Source organism: Gracilinanus agilis, chromosome 1 (genome assembly GCF_016433145.1).
Source record: "Gracilinanus agilis isolate LMUSP501 chromosome 1, AgileGrace, whole genome shotgun sequence".
Taxonomy (NCBI): domain Eukaryota; kingdom Metazoa; phylum Chordata; class Mammalia; order Didelphimorphia; family Didelphidae; genus Gracilinanus; species Gracilinanus agilis.
Genome location: NC_058130.1, coordinates 651,356,666 through 651,376,687, shown reverse-complemented (window position 1 = coordinate 651,376,687; position 20,022 = coordinate 651,356,666). Strand labels below are relative to the sequence as shown.

The 20,022-nt window shown below is 34.1% G+C and overlaps 1 protein-coding gene across 1 annotated transcript in view; it reads left to right on the top strand.

Annotated features, from left to right (window-relative positions):
• Positions 1-20,022, top strand: part of NUDCD1 (NudC domain containing 1) — a 72,729-nt gene that overhangs the window by 39,458 nt on the left and 13,249 nt on the right. The window contains exons 6-8 of the mRNA XM_044668792.1: positions 7-214; positions 1,245-1,389; positions 11,007-11,132. Coding sequence (XP_044524727.1) covers positions 7-214; positions 1,245-1,389; positions 11,007-11,132 — 479 coding nt within the window. The remainder of the gene's footprint in view (positions 1-6; positions 215-1,244; positions 1,390-11,006; positions 11,133-20,022) is intronic.

The following is a 20,022-nucleotide window of genomic DNA, read 5'->3' as shown; positions in this document are numbered from 1 at the left end:
CTTCAGTTGAACCTTTGTATTACTGGCAGCAGACTGAAGAAGATTTGACAATGATGATACACTTTTCAGAAGATGTTTCTAAAGAGGACATTGAAATACAGTTTTCCCCAGATCACATCAGTATTGCTTTAAAAAAGCAGCCATATTTGGAAGGAAAACTCTTTTCATCTATTGATCATGAAAGTAGTACATGGATAATTAAAGAGAATAAAAGGTATTTTTATACTACATATACTATTTTCTTCCACCTGATTTTTAAAAGATAATAGTACTTAACATAGGATTTATTGCATGTATGACTTGTGGTTTAAAAAACATAATTTTCTGATACCTATCATATGTTTGTCATTTCAGATTTTTGCATTATTACTTTACTTTGCTTTTTCTCTTGATAGTTAATTCCATTTCTTGATTTCCTGTCTCATGCCATGAAATAGTTTTACTAAAAAGTCCAGCTTGTCTTTTATTCTTGTTAGTATGTTTATCTTTGTTTTCAAGACTTGGTGTCAGGAAGATCTGGGTTGAAGTCCAACTTCTCGACACTTAATAGTATTGTGACCATGGACTAGTCACTTAACCACCCTGACCTCAGTTTCCTCATCTGGTCTGTCTTTCAGGCTTTCAAATGGTTACATTTTTCCACTTTCAAATTTTCTTCCCTAATTCTTTTTGTCTGTGAGGTGTATGAACATAATTTTTATTGGAGACAACTGAAATTTATCAGCAACAATTCCTAGATTTTCCTCTTCCTTATCCGTATGACTAGTTCTGTTGCGCATGATTTCATACCTGGCCTTTGATAATAATGTTCTCTATGCTGCTGTTTTTTTTTTTTTTTGTTTTGTTTTTACATATACAGTTCATCCTATAGAACTGCTAGAATAACCTTTTACAAACACCACTTGCTAGTATTCTAGCTACTTGAAAGAAGAAAAAAAGATTTCATGGCAAATACAGTATATTACACATAGTAGGCATTTAATGCTTAACGAAGGAAGGAAAGAATCAATCATTTGTATTTTCAAGAATTAGTGCCTATTTATTTCCTATTTTACCAATTCTAAATTCCTTAGATTAATTTATCTGTCCATTTTTAACCCTAAATACACAAAAATATTTAGTAAAAATCCTCTTTCTCTAAGATATTTTAGATGATTTTCTCCAACATTTTAGTATTTTATGAGTAATTTGTTGTTTCTAGACCATCTTATAGTAACAATGCTTCTTTTCCATTAATCTTTTAGTTTGGAGGTGTCTTTGATTAAGAAGGATGAAGGACTGACATGGCCAGAGCTAATATTAGGTGATGAGCGAGGAGATTTCATAAGAGATTCAGCCCAGTGTGCTGCCATTGCTGAACGTTTGATGCATTTGACATCTGAAGAACTGGTAAGCAATTTTAAGAGATTCTTCTGAATTTCAAATAGTTTGAGATTATTTGTGGGTTATTATGTGCTCTCCCTGATCCTTTTTCTTCATCATTGATAACTTCCCCCATCCTTAATCTTACCTCCCCCAACTAGACCCTACCATCCCTATAAGCTAACACTTGTTTTCCTCTCAGCAAAAATCCTAGAAAAAAGCTGTCCACATTCATTGTCTCAACTTCCTCTTCTCTTTTAAATCCTCTTTAGTGTGTCTTTCTTGTTAAAATGCTTTTTGGGCTTTCTTTTGACAGTTATTTTATGTTAGTTAAATTTCTAATGAGTCATTGTCTCTAATCCTTTTATCATTGTCATTTTTGTAGTTTGATTTGTAGCTTATGTTTGTGTGAGGTGGCTTCACAATTTTAACCTTTCTTCACATTTGGTGTTGACTGAAATGGCTTCTTTGTTAGTACTGAGATGTTTTCGGTTTAAAGTCCAGCCAGGTTCATTTTTGTTATGTTTGTTTTTACCCCTTCCAATATTAGCTTAGTCTAGCTCCCTTCTTGAGTTGTTCATTGTAATCAAGTGTGAAGTTTCTTACAAATTACAAATATTTATCCAAATTTATTTCTTACTCATGAGCTATATACTTCTGAATATCTTTTGGTAACCTCTCCACTTTGGCTGAGTATCAAGAGAAATGCTGACTGGGTTCAGAGAATCTTGCTTGTTTTTCTGTATAATTTTTCTAGTACTTCATCTTCTGCAACAGATGTTGACTCATAAACTACAATTATGCTTTTGGCCATTCGTTTGCTTATACTCATTGTGAGCACTGCAAGGCAGAATGACCAAATGTCTTCTGAAGTAATATTTCTTTTGGCATTTTGGTATATGAAACTAACTTCACAAATGCCTTTCTCAGGAAAAATTGTGAGCTACCTTTACATTAAGCTATACTTTTAATTTTCTTTTTAAGAAAGGATATCAGTATGCATTTGACTCAGTTCCCTGGTAGTTAGCTCTTCATTCATATTTAAAGTAGCATCTAAGTTAATGTTTGTAGAAGACTATGATTCTTAGTGCCATCTACCCTTCTGTCACAGTGTCACTAGAGAAGCAGAAAGAAGTTATTATGTAATGGTAATTAGGAAAACATATTTTATTGGCTAAATAGCAATTTTATTTTGCCAAAAATTTCAAGTTGTTTTTAAAGCCTGGAATCTTGATGTAGAGTCCACACTGTTTTTTTAACAGTATATTTTGATAAATGTATTTTAATGTCTTAGGTTTCTTTTATAATTCTATGTATTTTATGCATTTAAAAACATTATTCTGTGAAAGGGCCCTATCTTTCATCAGACTGCCAGAGGGATCTGTGATGCAAAAAAAGGTTAACACCTATTTTACGGTAATTCTTGTTGTATTCTTTTTAAAGTGTCATCTTTCCCAACTTTTTCTAGGTAATTAGAGAGTACTTTGTGAATGAGAGATAGCTTTAAAGGGTTTTTGAATGATGGAAGGGTAGAGTAGAGGCCTGTTAGAGGGAATTGCTGAGGACCTACTTACTCTTAATGGACATGTAAGCATGATGAAATTGCACAAGGAGGGGGCAAAAGAAAAAATAAAGAAGATTTGAAATACACGTATTGGATAATGATCACCTTTTGGCATTGACTGAATAATAAATTCTTATAATTAAACAATTATAAATTTTACTTAAAATTTTAAAGTAATGTTTGTCTTTTAAAAATTCAGGGTGTAAGTGACTTTGAGAGGGAGTAAGTTAAAAGCTTATTAAAGTGTCAGTATGAAGATATACATACTGTAAAAGATTGTTTTTTTGGCCTGTAAAGAGGATGGTTGAGGGGAGAGAATTGCTTTCCATAGAATTATTAAGAGTCAACATATATTAACACATATTATTAGAGTGAATGCAGATGTTTTTACTGCCTTTCCAGTGCTAAACTACAGAAGAACTCCAAGAATTCTATGTTATGTTGGGTAGTAAGCATGCTGAATTTGTTGACCTTGATATTATGTAGGCCTTAAATATAAATAGATTTAAGAAGACTTCTGAAGGTAGACTTAGAAATGACTAGGCTATCATCTTAACTCATGATGATGGTGACATGAAGGGGCAGCTATTAGGTTCTCCCTTAAGACATTCATAAAGTGCTTGGGCTGGAGTCATGATGACCCAAGGTCACCCAGGTAGGGAAGAAGAGACAGGATTTAAGGCCATGTTTTCTGACTAGATCTAATGCTCTTTCATCTAGTTCACATTGCCTGCTCTACTATTGCCTGTAATCTATAAAGAGTGATACCTCTTATTGATATGGTTTTGTTAGTATGTTTTTGAGGAGATTCTTGTTTCATATTAAGGTATGAGTAGATTACCTTTGAGGGATCTTCTAATTCTAGGACTCTTTGATCTCTGAACTCTTTATCTATATATGTATATGCATACATATATACACACACATACACACACACACACACACACACACACACACACACACACACACACACACACACATATATATAAAATCTCTTCAGCACTTTCGCCCCTTTAGTTGCTAGGAGAAATTAGTAAATGGTTTATTTTGTAGATTGCTTTAGTACTGGGGTTGGGATATCAGCATTACTCTAGGAAGTTCTTTGTTTTTTCATAGTTAGTAGATAGAATAAGATAACATGGTTCTCACTGAAATAAAAAAATTGCTTCTGTTTAATTGTTTATTGTGTCAAGAGATAAGATATTTAAAGTGTTTGGTAAGCCCTTAGGTGCTATACAATTGTCAACTGTTATTGTATTTTCTACTCATTGTTCCTTGTCTTACTCCAGTATTTTCCCCATTTTCCCCCTAGATTGCCTATAAACACTTCATTTGTGTTTTAGTTAGTCAATCAACAAATATTTAGTGCCTACTATGCTCTATACTATGCACTATATATATATATACACACACACACTAAATATGCGCTGTGCTAGGTGTGCTTGAGATTACTGATGCCAAAAAAAAATTGAGAAATTCTATGCCCTCAAAGTGCTCAGTTTGTTTGTATATACAAAATACAAATGACATTTATTAAGGGCCTGCTGTGTTCCAGAGGGTGTGCTAAGCTTTGGGAATACAAGTAAGAAAATGAAAGAAAGTTCCCTGTCTTTAAGGAGTTTACAATCTAATGGAGAAAGATGACATATAAAAGACAACTTAAAAGAGAGTGGGAAGGTAGAAGATACTAGTGAAAACAAAGTAGTATACCTTTTGGAAAATAAAAAATTAGGCAGGTTACTGAGCCCTCTTTAAATGAGAGCTTTGGAAAGAGTTTTTTGCTGTTTTCCAGCTCTCCAATCCTGCAGATAGGGGTGGAGGCAACTGATTACCATAGCTGATAGATACAAAGTCAGTAGTAGTGAATTTCCTGATGATGAACTTTGCCTAAAGAGGCATAATGATGGAGTCAATCCTAGCAGTGCAGCTGATGGGAGATAAAGAATAAATATAATGCAATTATATACAAGGCATTTTGGGAGGGAACATATTACTAGCTGACAACTATCAGAACAGTCTTTTTATGGAAGGTAGTGTTTTGATCAACTGAAGGCAATAGATTTAAGCCTGAAGAGATACAATTTGCATGATGACTTAAAATATATGAAAGGCTTTCATGTGGTAGAGTGATTAAATGTTTGCTCCCAGCCAGAGAAATTAAAAGCAATAAATGTGGAGAAGCTTTAGAGATTCAAAGTTTAGTTTGACAAAAGGAAAAATTTTATAATTGTAGCAGTCTATAATTCAGTAAATATTTATTGAGTATTTTCCATATTCAGGGACAAGAGATAAAAATAACCCCTATCTAAAAGGAATTTAAATTTTGTTTGGGAAGATAAAACATATAAAGAGGAAAACAGATATAATAATTTGGAACAAATGGAGAAAGTATTAACTAATAGAATTAAGAAAGCATTCCAAGAGATGCTATATGGTTTAAACTTTGAAGGAAGTTAGGGATTCTAAGAGGTGAAGGGAAGGAAAGAGAGTTATCTAAGCATTGTAAAAAGGAATTTTGGAGGTAGAAGGGAAAGGTAGGGTAGAAAGGGAAAGGAAAGTAGGGAAATCTGAGGAAGGGTAGCCGGGGTTGACCTGAGCTCTTCAGAGCTCAATAAAGATGAGGTAGCACTTATTGTTCTAATAGCAAGGTTTATTTAGATTAGAAAAGGGAAGGTCTAGGGAAGCTAGGAGGTAGATCTCTGAAAAAGGCACGGAGAGAGCTCAGGGCTAAGAGAGTCTCCAGGGTGGAGAGGGCCTCCAGGATGGAGAGTAAGAAAAGGCTCCAAAACTCTCTTTTATACTTTCTCTGACACCTCCCACAAAGGAAGTGGGAGTGTCCTGGGAAGTTGTAGCAGGGAGTCCTGGGAGACATAGTCTCCCAAGGCTTAGAATATTTTTAAACAACACAACATGCATGGAGGAGAGTCAAACAGCCAGTAGAAAGTTTGGTTAAATAATGAATTGTGTGAAGTTCTAAGAACGATATACAGTATTTATTCTAGGATGGAAAGTAAGAGGGTTTTTTTTTTTAAGAGTATATAGAAGAATCCCCTTTTTCTGTCATCAAGAGAGAAAAAATGTAGAAAGAAGAGGGCATAGGGAAGTTTCTTGATGCATATTCACACATAGTGGGCAAGGTATGAATGAAGATCCAGCTGACAAGGCTGGAAAAGAATTATCTCTACCTGTATAAGGAGATAGTAATGTCAAGGAAACCCAAAGAAGGAAGAGCATTCAAGGAAAAACAGTGGCAAAAAATGTAAAAAGCTATAGAAACAAAGATGAGTGAGGACTAACATGAAGAGATGATAGTACAAGGTATCAAGGGATAATAGTTTAAGGGAGATATTATATAAAAGCTTTAGTCTTCAGAAGATTAATAATGAAATTGTATTTTTATTTTAATGTAATCTATATAGTTCTTGTATAGTTCAATGAAAAGTCCAAACAGAATATGGAGTGTTGAGTTTTGAAGTCAAGAGACCTGATCTTGAATGGCTTGAATCTGACACTTAATAGTTGTATGATCATGAGCAAATCACTTAGCTACTTTAAGCCTCAATTTCTTCATTTGCCAGATGGAAATAATAATACCTATGAGTGCTTTCCTTGCAGTGTTATAGAACAGATGATTCGAAAACATATGTAAAGCACATTGCAAGCCTTAAAGCAGTATATAAATGTCAGCTGTGTGTTTATTTATTCACATCTTTATGTCCCATTGAATTCTTATAGAAATGATCCTGGGACAACTCCCTATTCTGCTTTTCTTTGATGGTTAATGTTTGGCAAACTAGAGTAGGTAGATAAAATGATTGTTGTAATTCAGTGAAAGTATTAGAATCCCTACAGTGATTTTCAGAACAATTCCAATAGTGGACAAGATGATGATAAATAGTCCTTCCTATTCCCCATATCAGTCAAATAACCAACAGATCTTTATTAAACTCCAAATCTGTGCTTGCCAGGAGCTAGGGATTACTAACACGAAAAAGAAGGAGGAGGAAGAGGAGAAACCCTTTCTTGCAAAGAGCTTTTGACTTACTCTGCTATGCTTGCTTTTAAAATCTAATCATTTCACATGAGTTGGAGGTTACAAAATTTCAATGTGAAAACATCTATAAAATTTAAATCTATCAGTAATGGTAACTCCAGGTTCTTATTTTTCCATAGAATTTTATTAATAATTACTAAAGATAAGAGAAAGCAGATTAAAGCCTAATCTAATCAATTGACCACCTCCTGGCTCTCAGCCAGGTTCCCCAGCCACGGGAAACAAAGATGGGGCAATGCCACACCAAAACTTTTATCCTCTGCCCCCTGAACCCCCCCACCCCTCTCAATGCACGTCCATTCATACAGTGGTTCATACAGTGTAAGCATGCTTAAATGGGATGCTGGATAAGATGAGCTGGGTTGGATGAGCTTTTGGGGTGAGAATTCTCTCTACACCCACCTGTTGAAAATGTCGTTATATTAGAGCGAATCACTCTAATTTCTGAGTGATTGCTTTATCCATGGTGATATTCCAGTTCTAAGTACAGTCTCTCTTGAATTTTCAAGAATATTTTGAGATTTGTATTTCCGATATAGGGATTTGTCATTAAGTTCTGGAGGAATAACAAAACATCTGGTCTTGGTGTTCTGGCTACTCTGTTATTCTGGCAGCTTGATCTTATCTTTTTAGATAATTAGTAGGTGCTAAATCTTACTGTTATTCTCATCTTATAGTTATTGAAATTCAGCTAGAAATAGTCTGGGGACAATTTATACTATTATTATTTTGTTAAATGGTTGGTGGACTATTGTGCAGATTTATTAAATGATTGCTCTTTGTAGCCAAATAAAACTATAAAGTTGTAAACTCATCTTCTGTAGGATCTCAGAAAATATCTGAGGCAACTCAAAGAACATATAGAATGACAATAGTGATAATTGTGTGAAGTGGAATTCTGGGGAGGCTCGTACCCCCAGAAATCACTCTAATGAGCAGACTGGAGACTTGATAAGATGCTGGCAGAGAAAAGCTGCTTTATTTGGAGAAAACAAGACAGCAGGGAAGTGGGGACAGAGACGGGAAGGGAAGGAAAAGGGATTCTGTCCACACAAGGGGCTTACTCGGGGCAAAAATGTCCTCTCTTCTTCTAGGTTCTATCACAGACTTTTATAACAGTCCTGATGCTAGATTCTCCTCCTCCTCTCTGTCCAGTCCCAAAGAAGGCGGGGTGGGCTGTGATGTTCACAGTCTTGAGTGCATGATTTTCAACATTACGTACCCTTAAAAACTCCCCTTGATCCAGAAAAACCTGAGATTCTTGTGGGATTCCCAGGCCGGAGACCATAATGATACTTTTGAAACTCACTATGCTTTCCCTCATTCAGTTTATCTTAAAGCTGGCTTTCTTCCCAGGGTACAGATAAACTCTTCTCAAGGTTTTTGAAAATAGGTCAGGAAAACTAGAAGTTTTATGGGGTGGGGGTGGGTGGGGGAGAGTCAGGCAATATAGTAACACTAAGGAGTCTTGAAAATTAGGGTTACAAGCAGCGAAATACTACTCTGAGAATTACACACTGAATTTCATCCCACACATATGTATTTCATCCTGATCACTCATGGTTTTGGTTTCTTCTGTAAGGTCTCTGTTTCTGGAGTCTTCCATTTCATACAAATTAGAGACGAGTTTTCAGAAATGCTATTTTTGAATTTTTGATGTGTTTAGTGTTATGCCAGGCCAGTTGTAGACAGCATTTTTGTCTGTGATGATGCTATGTATAGCTTCAGTATAGTTTATTTATTGAGTTATGAAGAATATAGTGAGGTTTCAGTTTGTTGTATGTAAAGGATGACAAATTTCTGCTCTGTAATGAATTCTTGCCAATTGATCATCATGCCTTTTTAGTTGTTTAGTATATAACAGGATTTTTTTGGTAACTTTCAATAATATATTTCACTGCTTCTATTATTTCTTTGCAAAATCTGCATTAATGCCTGGATTCTATAAGATTGACCTTTCTATAATTTCTTGTGGTTGATCTTATTTTTATTGTTGGTATTAATATTGTTGAGATTAGAAGAAAAGAGTAAAAGAGAAAACTAATAGACTTATAATATAGTGTATATAGTAGGGAAATAAGGATGTTGAGGGAAAAATTTCTACTAATAATATTAGCAATCTTATTTTCAACTGAAGGGAATAATTGAAAGTAATCAAAAATGAATTTGCTAAATAATTGAAGAATGTACTGTAAGAGAGGAGAGCAAATTATTGACCTTAGTCTTCTTTTATGTCTTTTTTTTACATTTTAATACTTACTTCTGTTATAAATTTCATGAATATCATTTTAAATAGACTTTTTAAAGATTTACCTTGTATTAAATGTTTTACTATGTAAAATGCTAGTCATTACAATAAAAAAACTAGAGTTTTAAATTACTTAGAGAAAGAAACTGATTATATTTGAAAAGTAATTAAATTTTAATAGATTACATTTTACATTCTAAGCACCTGGACTCATTTTATGAGAAACAAAGATATAACCAGTGTTTTTTCAAAAAATTAAATAAGAAATTGTACCTATTTAGTATTAATTTAAATTTATCCCTGATATTTCTTGGCAATTTCTTTTACTTTGTTTACTTAACCATAAACATTGAATTGTATTGTCTTCAGTGTCTTTATCCTGAATAAACTGAAACCATTTAATACTTAATTTTAATTGACTTTGGTAAGATTTTTCACTTTTATTAAAGATAAAGGGATTTATAATGTTCTTCAGTTGAGCACATGTAGACTAACAAAAAATGAATTCAATTTAGTTTAGCAAGTATTTATTAAGCTCTGACTATTTGCCAGGCTTGGAGTTGGGTACTAGGAATGCAAAGACACAAAGTAAATAGTCTTTATCTTTTTTTTTTTTAATTTTAAACCCTTAACTTCTGTGTATTGACTTATAGGTGGAAAATTGGTAAGGGTAGGCAATGGGGGTCAAGTGACTTGCCCAGGGTCACACAGCTGGAAAGTGTCTGAGGCCGGATTTGAACCTAGGACCTCCTGTCTCTAGGCCTGGCTCTCAATCCACTGAGCTACCCAGCTGCCCCAGTAGTCTTTATCTTAAAGGACTTAAGCAAATGAAATTCTCACAGGTAATGGAAATCTTCCCAGGAAACTAATGCAGTCAAAACTATTAGTTTTGTATACAAAGACTATTTTTTGACTGCCCAACCATATAGATAAGTATAGGAGTTAGATGATTTCCTAAGCTGTATTTGTACAAATTGCACAGAACTCTAGTTTTTAACAGCTGGTGATTTGGAATAGTGAGTAATCTACATAATACTCTGGCAAAATTTTCTTTAGAAATTGCTATTAGTTTTATATCTTTCATATTTATTGGCATACAAGTTTTCTAGACTTCAAGCTTTTAGAGATAGCTGAATCTGGAGGAATAAATACTTTTATTCCCCATTATATAGGTACTTATGTAACCAATAATATTTTTCAGCTAGGGAAGACTTCGATTACCACAAAACACATTAGGAATTACTTTCCTATCCTAGGGATTTAGTTAGATCATGAGCCAGATCAGATACTTAATAGAATTCTAATCCATGAAAGGTTAATAAAAATTGAGAATTGCTTGCTCAATTATGAAAGGAATTACAGAGCATTTTTAATTTAACCTAACAGGTAAGGGGAATATGTAAAAAGAAAAATGCAAGGCCACTGATGAACTTTTAAAAAACAATCATTAAGAAGTAAAAATTACTAACTATAAAAAGGGTCTTAACTACAGATTCAATTGTCTATAGTTTTTAAAAATGCACATATACTACTTTTCACTTTTATTAAGATTTTTATTTCTGGTGTATTTCTGTGTATCTTCATGTATCATTAAATGACTAATAAAATTGTAAGCTTTTATCTATGAGTTAAATAATGATGGCTTAATAAGAATTCTATTTTAGCATAGCCTCATTAAAATTAGTTTTTAATCACTGAATGTTGTTGACTATAGATTTTCTATTATTATAATATTATTTATGTGTCTAATATTAGTTTTAATTATCTTCTGGTTTAAGAATCCAAATCCAGATAAGGAAAAACCACCATGTAATGCTCAAGAATTAGAAGAGTGTGATATTTTCTTTGAAGAGAGTTCCAGTTTATGCAGATTTGATGGCAGTACTTTGAAGACCACTCATGTGGTAAGTGATTTATGTTTATCGTATATCCAGAAAATAAATCTGGCCAAGCTTGAGAAATTCTATGTAGCCAGGTGATTAATTGGAACTTGGGACCTGAAGATTCACCACTTTGCTGATTGTTAGAGTATCATGTGACTTCAGAAAGTGACCCAAGTAGAAGAAAATGAGAGGATTTGCATGAAATGACTAAAGAATAGTTATTAAATATTTAAAATGAAAGGCATTGGAAAAGTTTAATATTTTATTTCATTGATCTAATCATCTAAGATTGGTTTTAATTATTTTCTCGTTTAAGAATCCAAATCCAGATAAGGAAAAATCACCATGTAATGCTCAAGAATTAGAAGTGATATTTTCTTTGAAGAGAGTTCCAGTTTATGCAGATTTGCATACTTTTAAATTATTTTTATTATTAATTATTAATTACTTTTATTAATCTGCATGTACAATTATAAAGACCAGCCTAACCATAATATCTAATTTGTGTAATTTGTGCCCTGGTACATTGTAAAAAATCACATTTCTTTAATTTGGAAATAAAGTATGTGCTGGAAAAGAATCATCATATCAATATAAACCTGCTGTTTGAGAGAAATCTATTTTCCCCCCTAAAAGTAAATATGGATGATTCAGTCACACAGTGAATCATTATAGAAAGTACCTAGAAAATCAAGGACACTTGGAATTATAAGGAAACATTGGAAATCAGATCTGAAAATATAAAAGATAAATTAAAAACCATAAAATTTATATTAAAATATGCTATCTTAATGTTCTGAATTTTAAAATAAATTTTCATTAAAAAAATCATTAACTATACACAATTGCCAGCTTTCTTTGTACTTTATAATGAGGCTTTATTCACCTAAAAAACCCTGCAGTTTTATTAGCAAACAAATTGTTAGAACTTGGGGGTTCCCAGAGTCTAGCACATTTTGATCAAACTTAATGTCTGTTGGCATGACAGAAGTGATATTCTGTAAAACAATAACAGAAATAAAAATTAAATGCATCTATAGAAATGAGGAAAATTCTCAGCAACAACTAATTTTAGAGCTCTCCTTGTCTATTTTGTTTGTAATGTTGAAAATCCTTATTATTCTGTTTATATGTTCTGACTATAACTACCACTTCTTCTGTTCCCCTCATTCCCCAAAACATTCATTCCTGATTAGTTGTAAAAATTGTGTTATTTTCCACAATATCAATTTCAAAAATATCTATTAAGTATTTAGAGTACTGTGTGATTGCCCTTCCTCCAAATATTTATCAATGTCTTTTTTTGTTCTAGAACTGAGCACCATAACTCCAGATGTGGTCTGCATAGGATATAGCACAATTATCACTTGCTCAGTCCTAAAAGTAATGCTTTCTTTAAAAAAAAATTATTTTCCCCAGATTATAGGCCAATATAATTTTTAATATTTGTTTTCTGACATTTTGCAATCCATGTTCTCTCCCTCCATCCCATTCCTTCCCCCTCCCCAAGAAGGCAGGTAATATGATATAGGTTTAATATATATTATCATACAATACATATTTACCTGTTCATCATGTTGTGAAGGAAGACACATATTACTTACACTAGAGAAAAATTAATGGAGAAAATAGTGTGAAGAATGATAAATTTTAGTCTGCATTCAGACTCCATTTGTTCCTTCTGTTGTGGTCTATACCCTTTTTCGTAATGAGTTCCTTGGATTTATCCTAGATTTTTGCCTTGTTGATAATAGTTAAGTCATTCTCAGTTGATCATACGTTATTGTTGTTACTGATTACAACGTTCTCTTGGTTCTGCTCACTTCACTTTGTAGCACTTCATATAAGCACTCTTTAGGTTTTTTCCCTGATCACCTTGTTTGTTATTTCTTTTAGCATGATAGTATTCCATTACAATCGTATACTGCCACTTGTTCAGCCATTCCCCAAATGATGGACACACCTTCAGTTTCTAATTCTTTGACACCACAAAAAGAACTGCTATAACTATTTTAGAAAATATAGTTTCTTTTCCTTTTTCCTTGTTCACCTTAGAAAATAAACCTAATAGTGACTGAATCAAAAGATGTACACAGTTTTATAACTGAGTATAGTTCCAGATTATTCTCCAAAATGATTGGATTCTATGGTCCCACCAATAATGTATTAATGGCCCCATTTTTGCACATCCTCTCCTACATTTGTAATTTTGCCCTTTTATCATTTTAGCCAGTCTTATCAGTATGAGATAATTTCTCAGAGTGGTTTTGATTTGTCTTTCTCAAATCAATAATGATTTAGAGTGGTTTTTCATATAGGTATATATACCTTTGATTTCTTCATCCAAAAATTGTGTGTTGATATCTTTTGACCATTTATCAATTGGGGAATGGCTTGTATTATATATTTTAGATATGAGACCTCTACCTGAAATTGTCCATATATTTCGGGCCCCCCCCACTTAATTGCTTTCCTTCTAATCTTGGCTACATTAGTTTTATTTATATAGAACTTTTCAACTTAATGTGATTCCCCTTATCACCTTAGCTTTTTTGACTTATATCATGAGTCACTTTTGACTCACATTGATCTTATTATTCACTAAAAATTTTTTTTTAGTCTTTTTTTCAAATAACCATATGTCAGCTAGATGACACAGTGGATAGAACACTGGACCTGGTGTCAGGAGGACCTAAATTCAAATCTAACCTTACAATCTAATCTTACCTTCTCTTTTATAGCCTATACCTATTATACTAGCTATGTGATCCTAGGCAAATCATTTAACCTCCCTCTGTCCTCAGTTTCCTCATCTATAAGACAGGGATGATAATAATAGCAACTACATTAATCAACATTTATTTATTAAGTGTCTACCATGTGTCAGGACTTCCCAGGGTTGTTGTGAGGATTGAATGGAATAGTATTTGTGAAGTGCTTAGTACAGTGCTTGGTGTATATTAAGTCCTTAATAAATGCTTGTTCCCTCACTCCCCTCTTGTTTGAATATATATCCCCCGTCTTATACTTGTGAAACTGATTTTTTAAAACTCAAATGCAAAGCTTTTTTTTTTAAATATTAAATCATATTGTGTTAAAAGTCAACCTCATCTTTTAGCTACTCAAAATTTACTTGGATCTTAACATGAAGTGTGTTAGCTATATCCCTCAACTTTCTGTCATTTGCCAGTTTGAAAAGGGCACCATTTATACTTTTTAAGAATGATCAAGTGAAATGGTTTAACACAGGTCTAAGTACAGATTCCTGAGGCTTTTTACTGGAGATCTCCATCCAGGGTTATATAGAATCAGCCTGGCAATTCAGCCAGTTCTAAATTCATCCATTTGTACAATCTGTACTTAGCCTTGAGTTGTCAGTTAAAATTCTTGTTATAAGTAAGTTCCTAAGTCTTAATTATGTTAGATATAACAGCAGCTATGCTCACTACTAGCCTAACATGGTAAGGTGGAAAAAGCACCAAAACTAGACATAGAAAGGTAGCTGGGAGGCACAGTAGATAGGGGACTGAACCCATAGTTAAGAAGACTTGGGTTCAAATTCTTATCTAAATACTTAAAAGCTGTGTGACTCTGGGCTAGTTACTTGAACTCTGAGAGTCTGTTTCCTCATCTATAAAATGAGGATGATATCACCTATGTCTCAAGAGTTTTTGTGAGAATAAAATGAGCTAATATACTTATAAAGTACTTTGTAACCTTAAATTGCTAGCTATTGTTATAGCAGTAATATCTCCCTACCCCTACATCCCTCACCCCCCCAATAAAAAAATCATTTTTCTTAGTAAAGGTGAAAACAAATCCAGTGGTTTTATTTCAAAATATAATTTTATAATCTTTTAAGGAAATGAATGTTCATTTTTAAATAAATGTAACTTTTTGAAACAGAAAAGTTTAGATGTTTCTTTAAAAAGTCAGATCTTACACTGAAAAGTAGAAAAAAAGACAGTTAATAAATACTAACCCTGTAATTTTTCATTCTTTCCCAAAATATTAAAAAAGTTTACATCTCCTTTTACTTTATAACAGTTTTTTTTAAAAGGGAGAAATCAAGAAGTTTGGCCTTTAGGAGAAAGACATTAGTGAAGAATAAAATGTGTCAGAAAAACAATTTTAAGAGAACTATTCAGCACAAAAAAATATATAAAATCATGTCTAAAAAAATCATTGGGATATTTAAAGTTCAACCAAGGAAAAAGAAGGCTAGTACAGAATAGATTAATAATTTATTTGCATCAGTCTCAACCCAGGAAGATGATATGAGATCCTTTATTAAATAGGATCCTAAATTAAATATAAAAAGGTGCCATCAAAGATAGCAGTATCAAAAATATAGGTAATGAGTAGAGCAATAGTTAACATAAAATTGTCAGAAACAGAGTGGTATTCACCTGAGAGTCCTAAAGGAAACAGTGACAGAAACAAGTGAATATAACTAATAAGAAGTTATAGTTGATCATTTAAAATCAATGTTCCTGAAATTAGAAAAGTCTTATTTTTATCCATTTTCTAAGTGATATTTAAAGAAAAGGTCAAAAGTTACTAATTAGCTAATTTTTTTCAGAAGCAAATTTTGGAAGGAATTAAATGGAATTAGAACTTACCCAAATTGGTACATAAAAATAAACCAGTACAGTTTTAATAGTGTCACTGTTAATATTGAAACTCCTTAACACTCTGTACTTTAGATAAATGACTTTATCAATGTAATTACTTCCTCCAGTTCTGTAGTGTTGTAGGGAATCTGATCTGTTATTAATTGGTAGCTATTGATGGTCTATTGATAGACTATTGGAGATTCAGTTGGGGGTTGATGGTTGAACTAATCGGTTGAGTAGAATCGGCCAGAGATCGGTTATACAAAAAACTTATTTATTCATATTAAATTCTAAAGGAACAGAGATTGAAAAAGGAGATGTAGATACTGAATTGAAGGTTAGGAGATATATTTCCCTCTATCTAATAAATACTAGATAAATACCAGACCCCTCCCAAAATCTGTCTCTTGCGAGACTGTTTATTGCTTGATTTCTCAAGCCTGACTTAATTCCTTATTCAATCTAAAATATACAATATCTAACTTACTACCCTAAGCTAATTATTAATCTCTCCTTAAATCAGAAATTCACAATCTGCTTTTCTTCAGCCGGTCAGCTTCTTCACAAAGAGATTCACTCCAGCCTTTTGCTTTATACTACCCCCTGGTGGAAATTCCAGAGAAACTACACAGCAACTGTATCAAGATGTTTCAAGTTATCTTCTCTCTAAATCTTGTATAGTTGGAAAATCTTGAAATCCTAAAGACTGCATTTCCCAGAGTTCCTTTCTGTATTGCCTAGAATGCTTTGCCTTTTGTTTATGTTTATGTGGTCATGTTTTGTGTAAGTTCTGAGGCTCTGCCTCATTCTTGCTCTTTTGCTCTGGTGAGCAGGCTGAATAGCTAGATCTCTTTTGTTAGTTTATTATTAATAAAACTTTATAAAAATATAATATTCAGTTATTGGATATTGATTTTAATCTCCACAATATTCCAAATCTCTCGGAGCAAGCTCCTTGGACACCCTTCCTTAACCAGGACCTTCCAAAGAGTGATCTATGTTAACTGACCTATCCCAAGGCTCCTTGGGAAAATTCTTTCCCATCATCCCTTTAGGATTCCACTCTGAATTAAAGGCAGAGTCTGGCTTATTTAAAAACACATCTTCAGCTCTCTCACTTATTCCAGTTTATCGAGTCTCTAATTGATTGCCTAATTAACTTATTATAATAGATAGTCATAAACTCTTCCCTGCTTTCTCATCCTATGTGGCTTTTGCTCATGTCTTTCATAAATTCTCTACAGAGGAGCTACCTAACATACTTGAGTTTTTTCTCTCTTCCTTTTAATATCAAACTAATTTTACATGTATTGAATTCTATATAAAATCACTTAATTAAAAAATAAAACTCCCTCTAATCATATTACACTATTTATATTAATAGAATGGGATATTCATCTATTATCCCTCATCCTTGCTAACTTTCTAACCTACTACCTTTCCAGTCATACATGGCCTTGATAATGTCTTTTTTTTTTAATTTCTCATGTGAAAGCTATATTTGATAACATGGTATAGTATATTTACTGTACCCACGTGGACTTTTCCATTCAGATTTTGGTTTTGTAATTTTAATTCTAAGAAAAAATGGTGGTCTATGATTTGCAGCTATATTGTATTATGAGGAAAATGCCTTAAGAGATTGAATTTGTGGATCATCAAAAGGACAAAGTATTTTCCCAAATTAAACTCCTCTTATTCATATCTGGGCCCTGATATCAGTCTATGGGCAGAGCCTTTCAATCCCTATACTTGTATATTAACACAGTGGACTTCCCAGTCAGCACAGATCACACTGCATTATGCATTTTTCATCCACTTCTGTTTATTCAGACCATTGGCCTTTGTATTACTTATGATTTTCCTGAAGGTGCTTTATTAGGGTACCAGGATTCAGTATAACTGGTACAGGAAATCACGGGCAGGGTTTGATCCAGTGAATTCCATCTCTTCTTGTGCAGAGCATCTTCTACCTACAGCTATACCTGGTTGATCTCTAACCTCTATTTAGAGGTATGGTGAGGTACACCTTATTCTCTGACCACCTTGTACCTTCCATCTTATGCTATATCTCCTGATGTGTCCTGCCTGATCTCCAGCCTGCAGAGAGAAAAGGAAAGGAAAAATAGGGGCATTACATCTTGTTCTGCACATCTCTAGCCTTTCCTAGAGAAAAAAGAAGCACCTTTCATTACATGATTAATATGCTTACATACTTATACCTGGTCAGACCCTACACATCCCAGAGATTATGAATCTCTGTAAGTCATCATACATTTCCTATTCTTCCCAACCCAGTTCTTTATACCCAGTCCCTTTAACCTTCCCATCCCAAATCCCAACCAAAGCTACCCATTCCTTACCATGTGCCCTCTAGAATGCTAGTTCCATAAACAATAAACTTGCCTTCATGAGAAATCTTTTCATCTCCTACTCCTATCTTTTCACAATTGTAGAAACCTGTCTTCTCCACTCGCACCTTCTACCCCTCACCATACTACCCACTTTCACTCATTGTCTCAGCTTTCTGGTCAAGGCAAGGAAGTTGGAATATTCCTTGCTCCTACTTACTACTTCAAGCTTCTCCTCCCTCAATTACTTAGTAACATCTCCTTTGAGATCCATATAGACTACATCTTCCACTCAATCAAAATCTTCAGTTATTGTTTACTGACCTACTGATCTCCTTCCTCCTCCTTCAAAATGATAATCACTCAGTTCCTCAATGTAGTCACTTTCCATGACCTACTTCTTCACCCCACCAAAGCTACAACACAAAAATGGTCCTACTTTTGATCTTTCCACAACTCACAAATTTACCGCCTCCATGTTTAAGAACTCTGAAATCCCCTTATCTGGTCAAGACATGACTTTCCACTTCTCTCTCTGCCTTCCTATATGAAGTATCTATATGTACTATCTACAGTGTGCCCTCTAATCTCTCAATTCCTCCATTTTCTCTAGGCTATCAAACTTACACTAACCTCTCTCCCCTTTTTACCATGTTGATCCCTTTGTCAATCAGTTCGGTTGTACATTGTTCTCTTCACTTGGGGTACATGGTGTGTTCAAAACAGATTAATACCTCTTATTTAAGGGCTTGGCCTTTTTACGTCTGCTCATCCCCCTTTGGTGCTTACCTTTCACACAGCCTTTACCTGTATCTCCAAGAAGCACTAACATACAATGGCCACACCCTGGTAAATCTATCTCTACAGACAGGCAAAACCAGTTTGAGGGTAACTGAGAGGCCTCAAACCTGTTGGTGAATGAGAGGAAGTCTATCATAAGCATGTGAAGATTTCCCCCAGTGGAATGGATGGATGGGAACAATTGTTTCATTGGCCATGAAGATGGCTGAATCAGTTGCTGTGATGCACCTAGAACTTGGTCAGACATCAGAGATTCCAAATTCATCCACTGCATCCTGGATCATTGCCAGTTGTTGAGACTTTTGTCTTCCACTAGACTTTGATGCCTGGAAGAACAGTGAGGCTGATGACATGATAACCCTGCCTTACTTAATTCGTGAATGAGTTGACATCACCTCATGACTGATTCTTTATGAAACAACGGATGAACAGCAACACTGTTCTCTTCATTTAAGACCCCTGCCCCCCTCATATCATTGATTGTGCCCTACCAGGCCTGAGTTTGGGATGACACTCGCCATCTGTCACCCTTGCTGTTTAATGAAGTGGAGAAAATGATGCAATCATTCTGACTAGATCCACTACAATATCACATAATTTTAACTTGTTTCTCACTGATACTAGACAATATTTCTACACCTCCCTTATCAAGTCACTATCCCATTCTCCATAGCAGCTCTTCCAAACCTTTACATTCCTCCTCTTCCCCTCTTCTTGACTGAGAACCTTGCCTTATAGTTTACTGAAAAAAGATTGAGACCATTTGCCAAGATCTCTCTTACCCATTTTTTTATCTCATCACTCAGATGTACCTTCTGTCACTTTCTCTTCTTTTACCTCTCTGTCACAAGAAGAAGTGGCTCTACTCGTTTGCCAAGGCAAATCCCACTACTGGTCCAAGAATTTCCACTGTCTCCTCCAAAAGATTATTCACTCTGTTATCTCATTCTTTTTTACCTTCAGTCTGTTCCTGACTGCTGGCTTGTCGTCTACTGCCTATAGACCTGCCTATGTCTCCTACATTCTGAAGAAAAAATTCTTACTTGATCCTTCCATTCTCTCTATCATTCTTTATCTCTTCTACCTTTGTGGTTAGCCTCATTGGCTTTTAAGATAAAATACAAGTTCCACTTGATTGACACT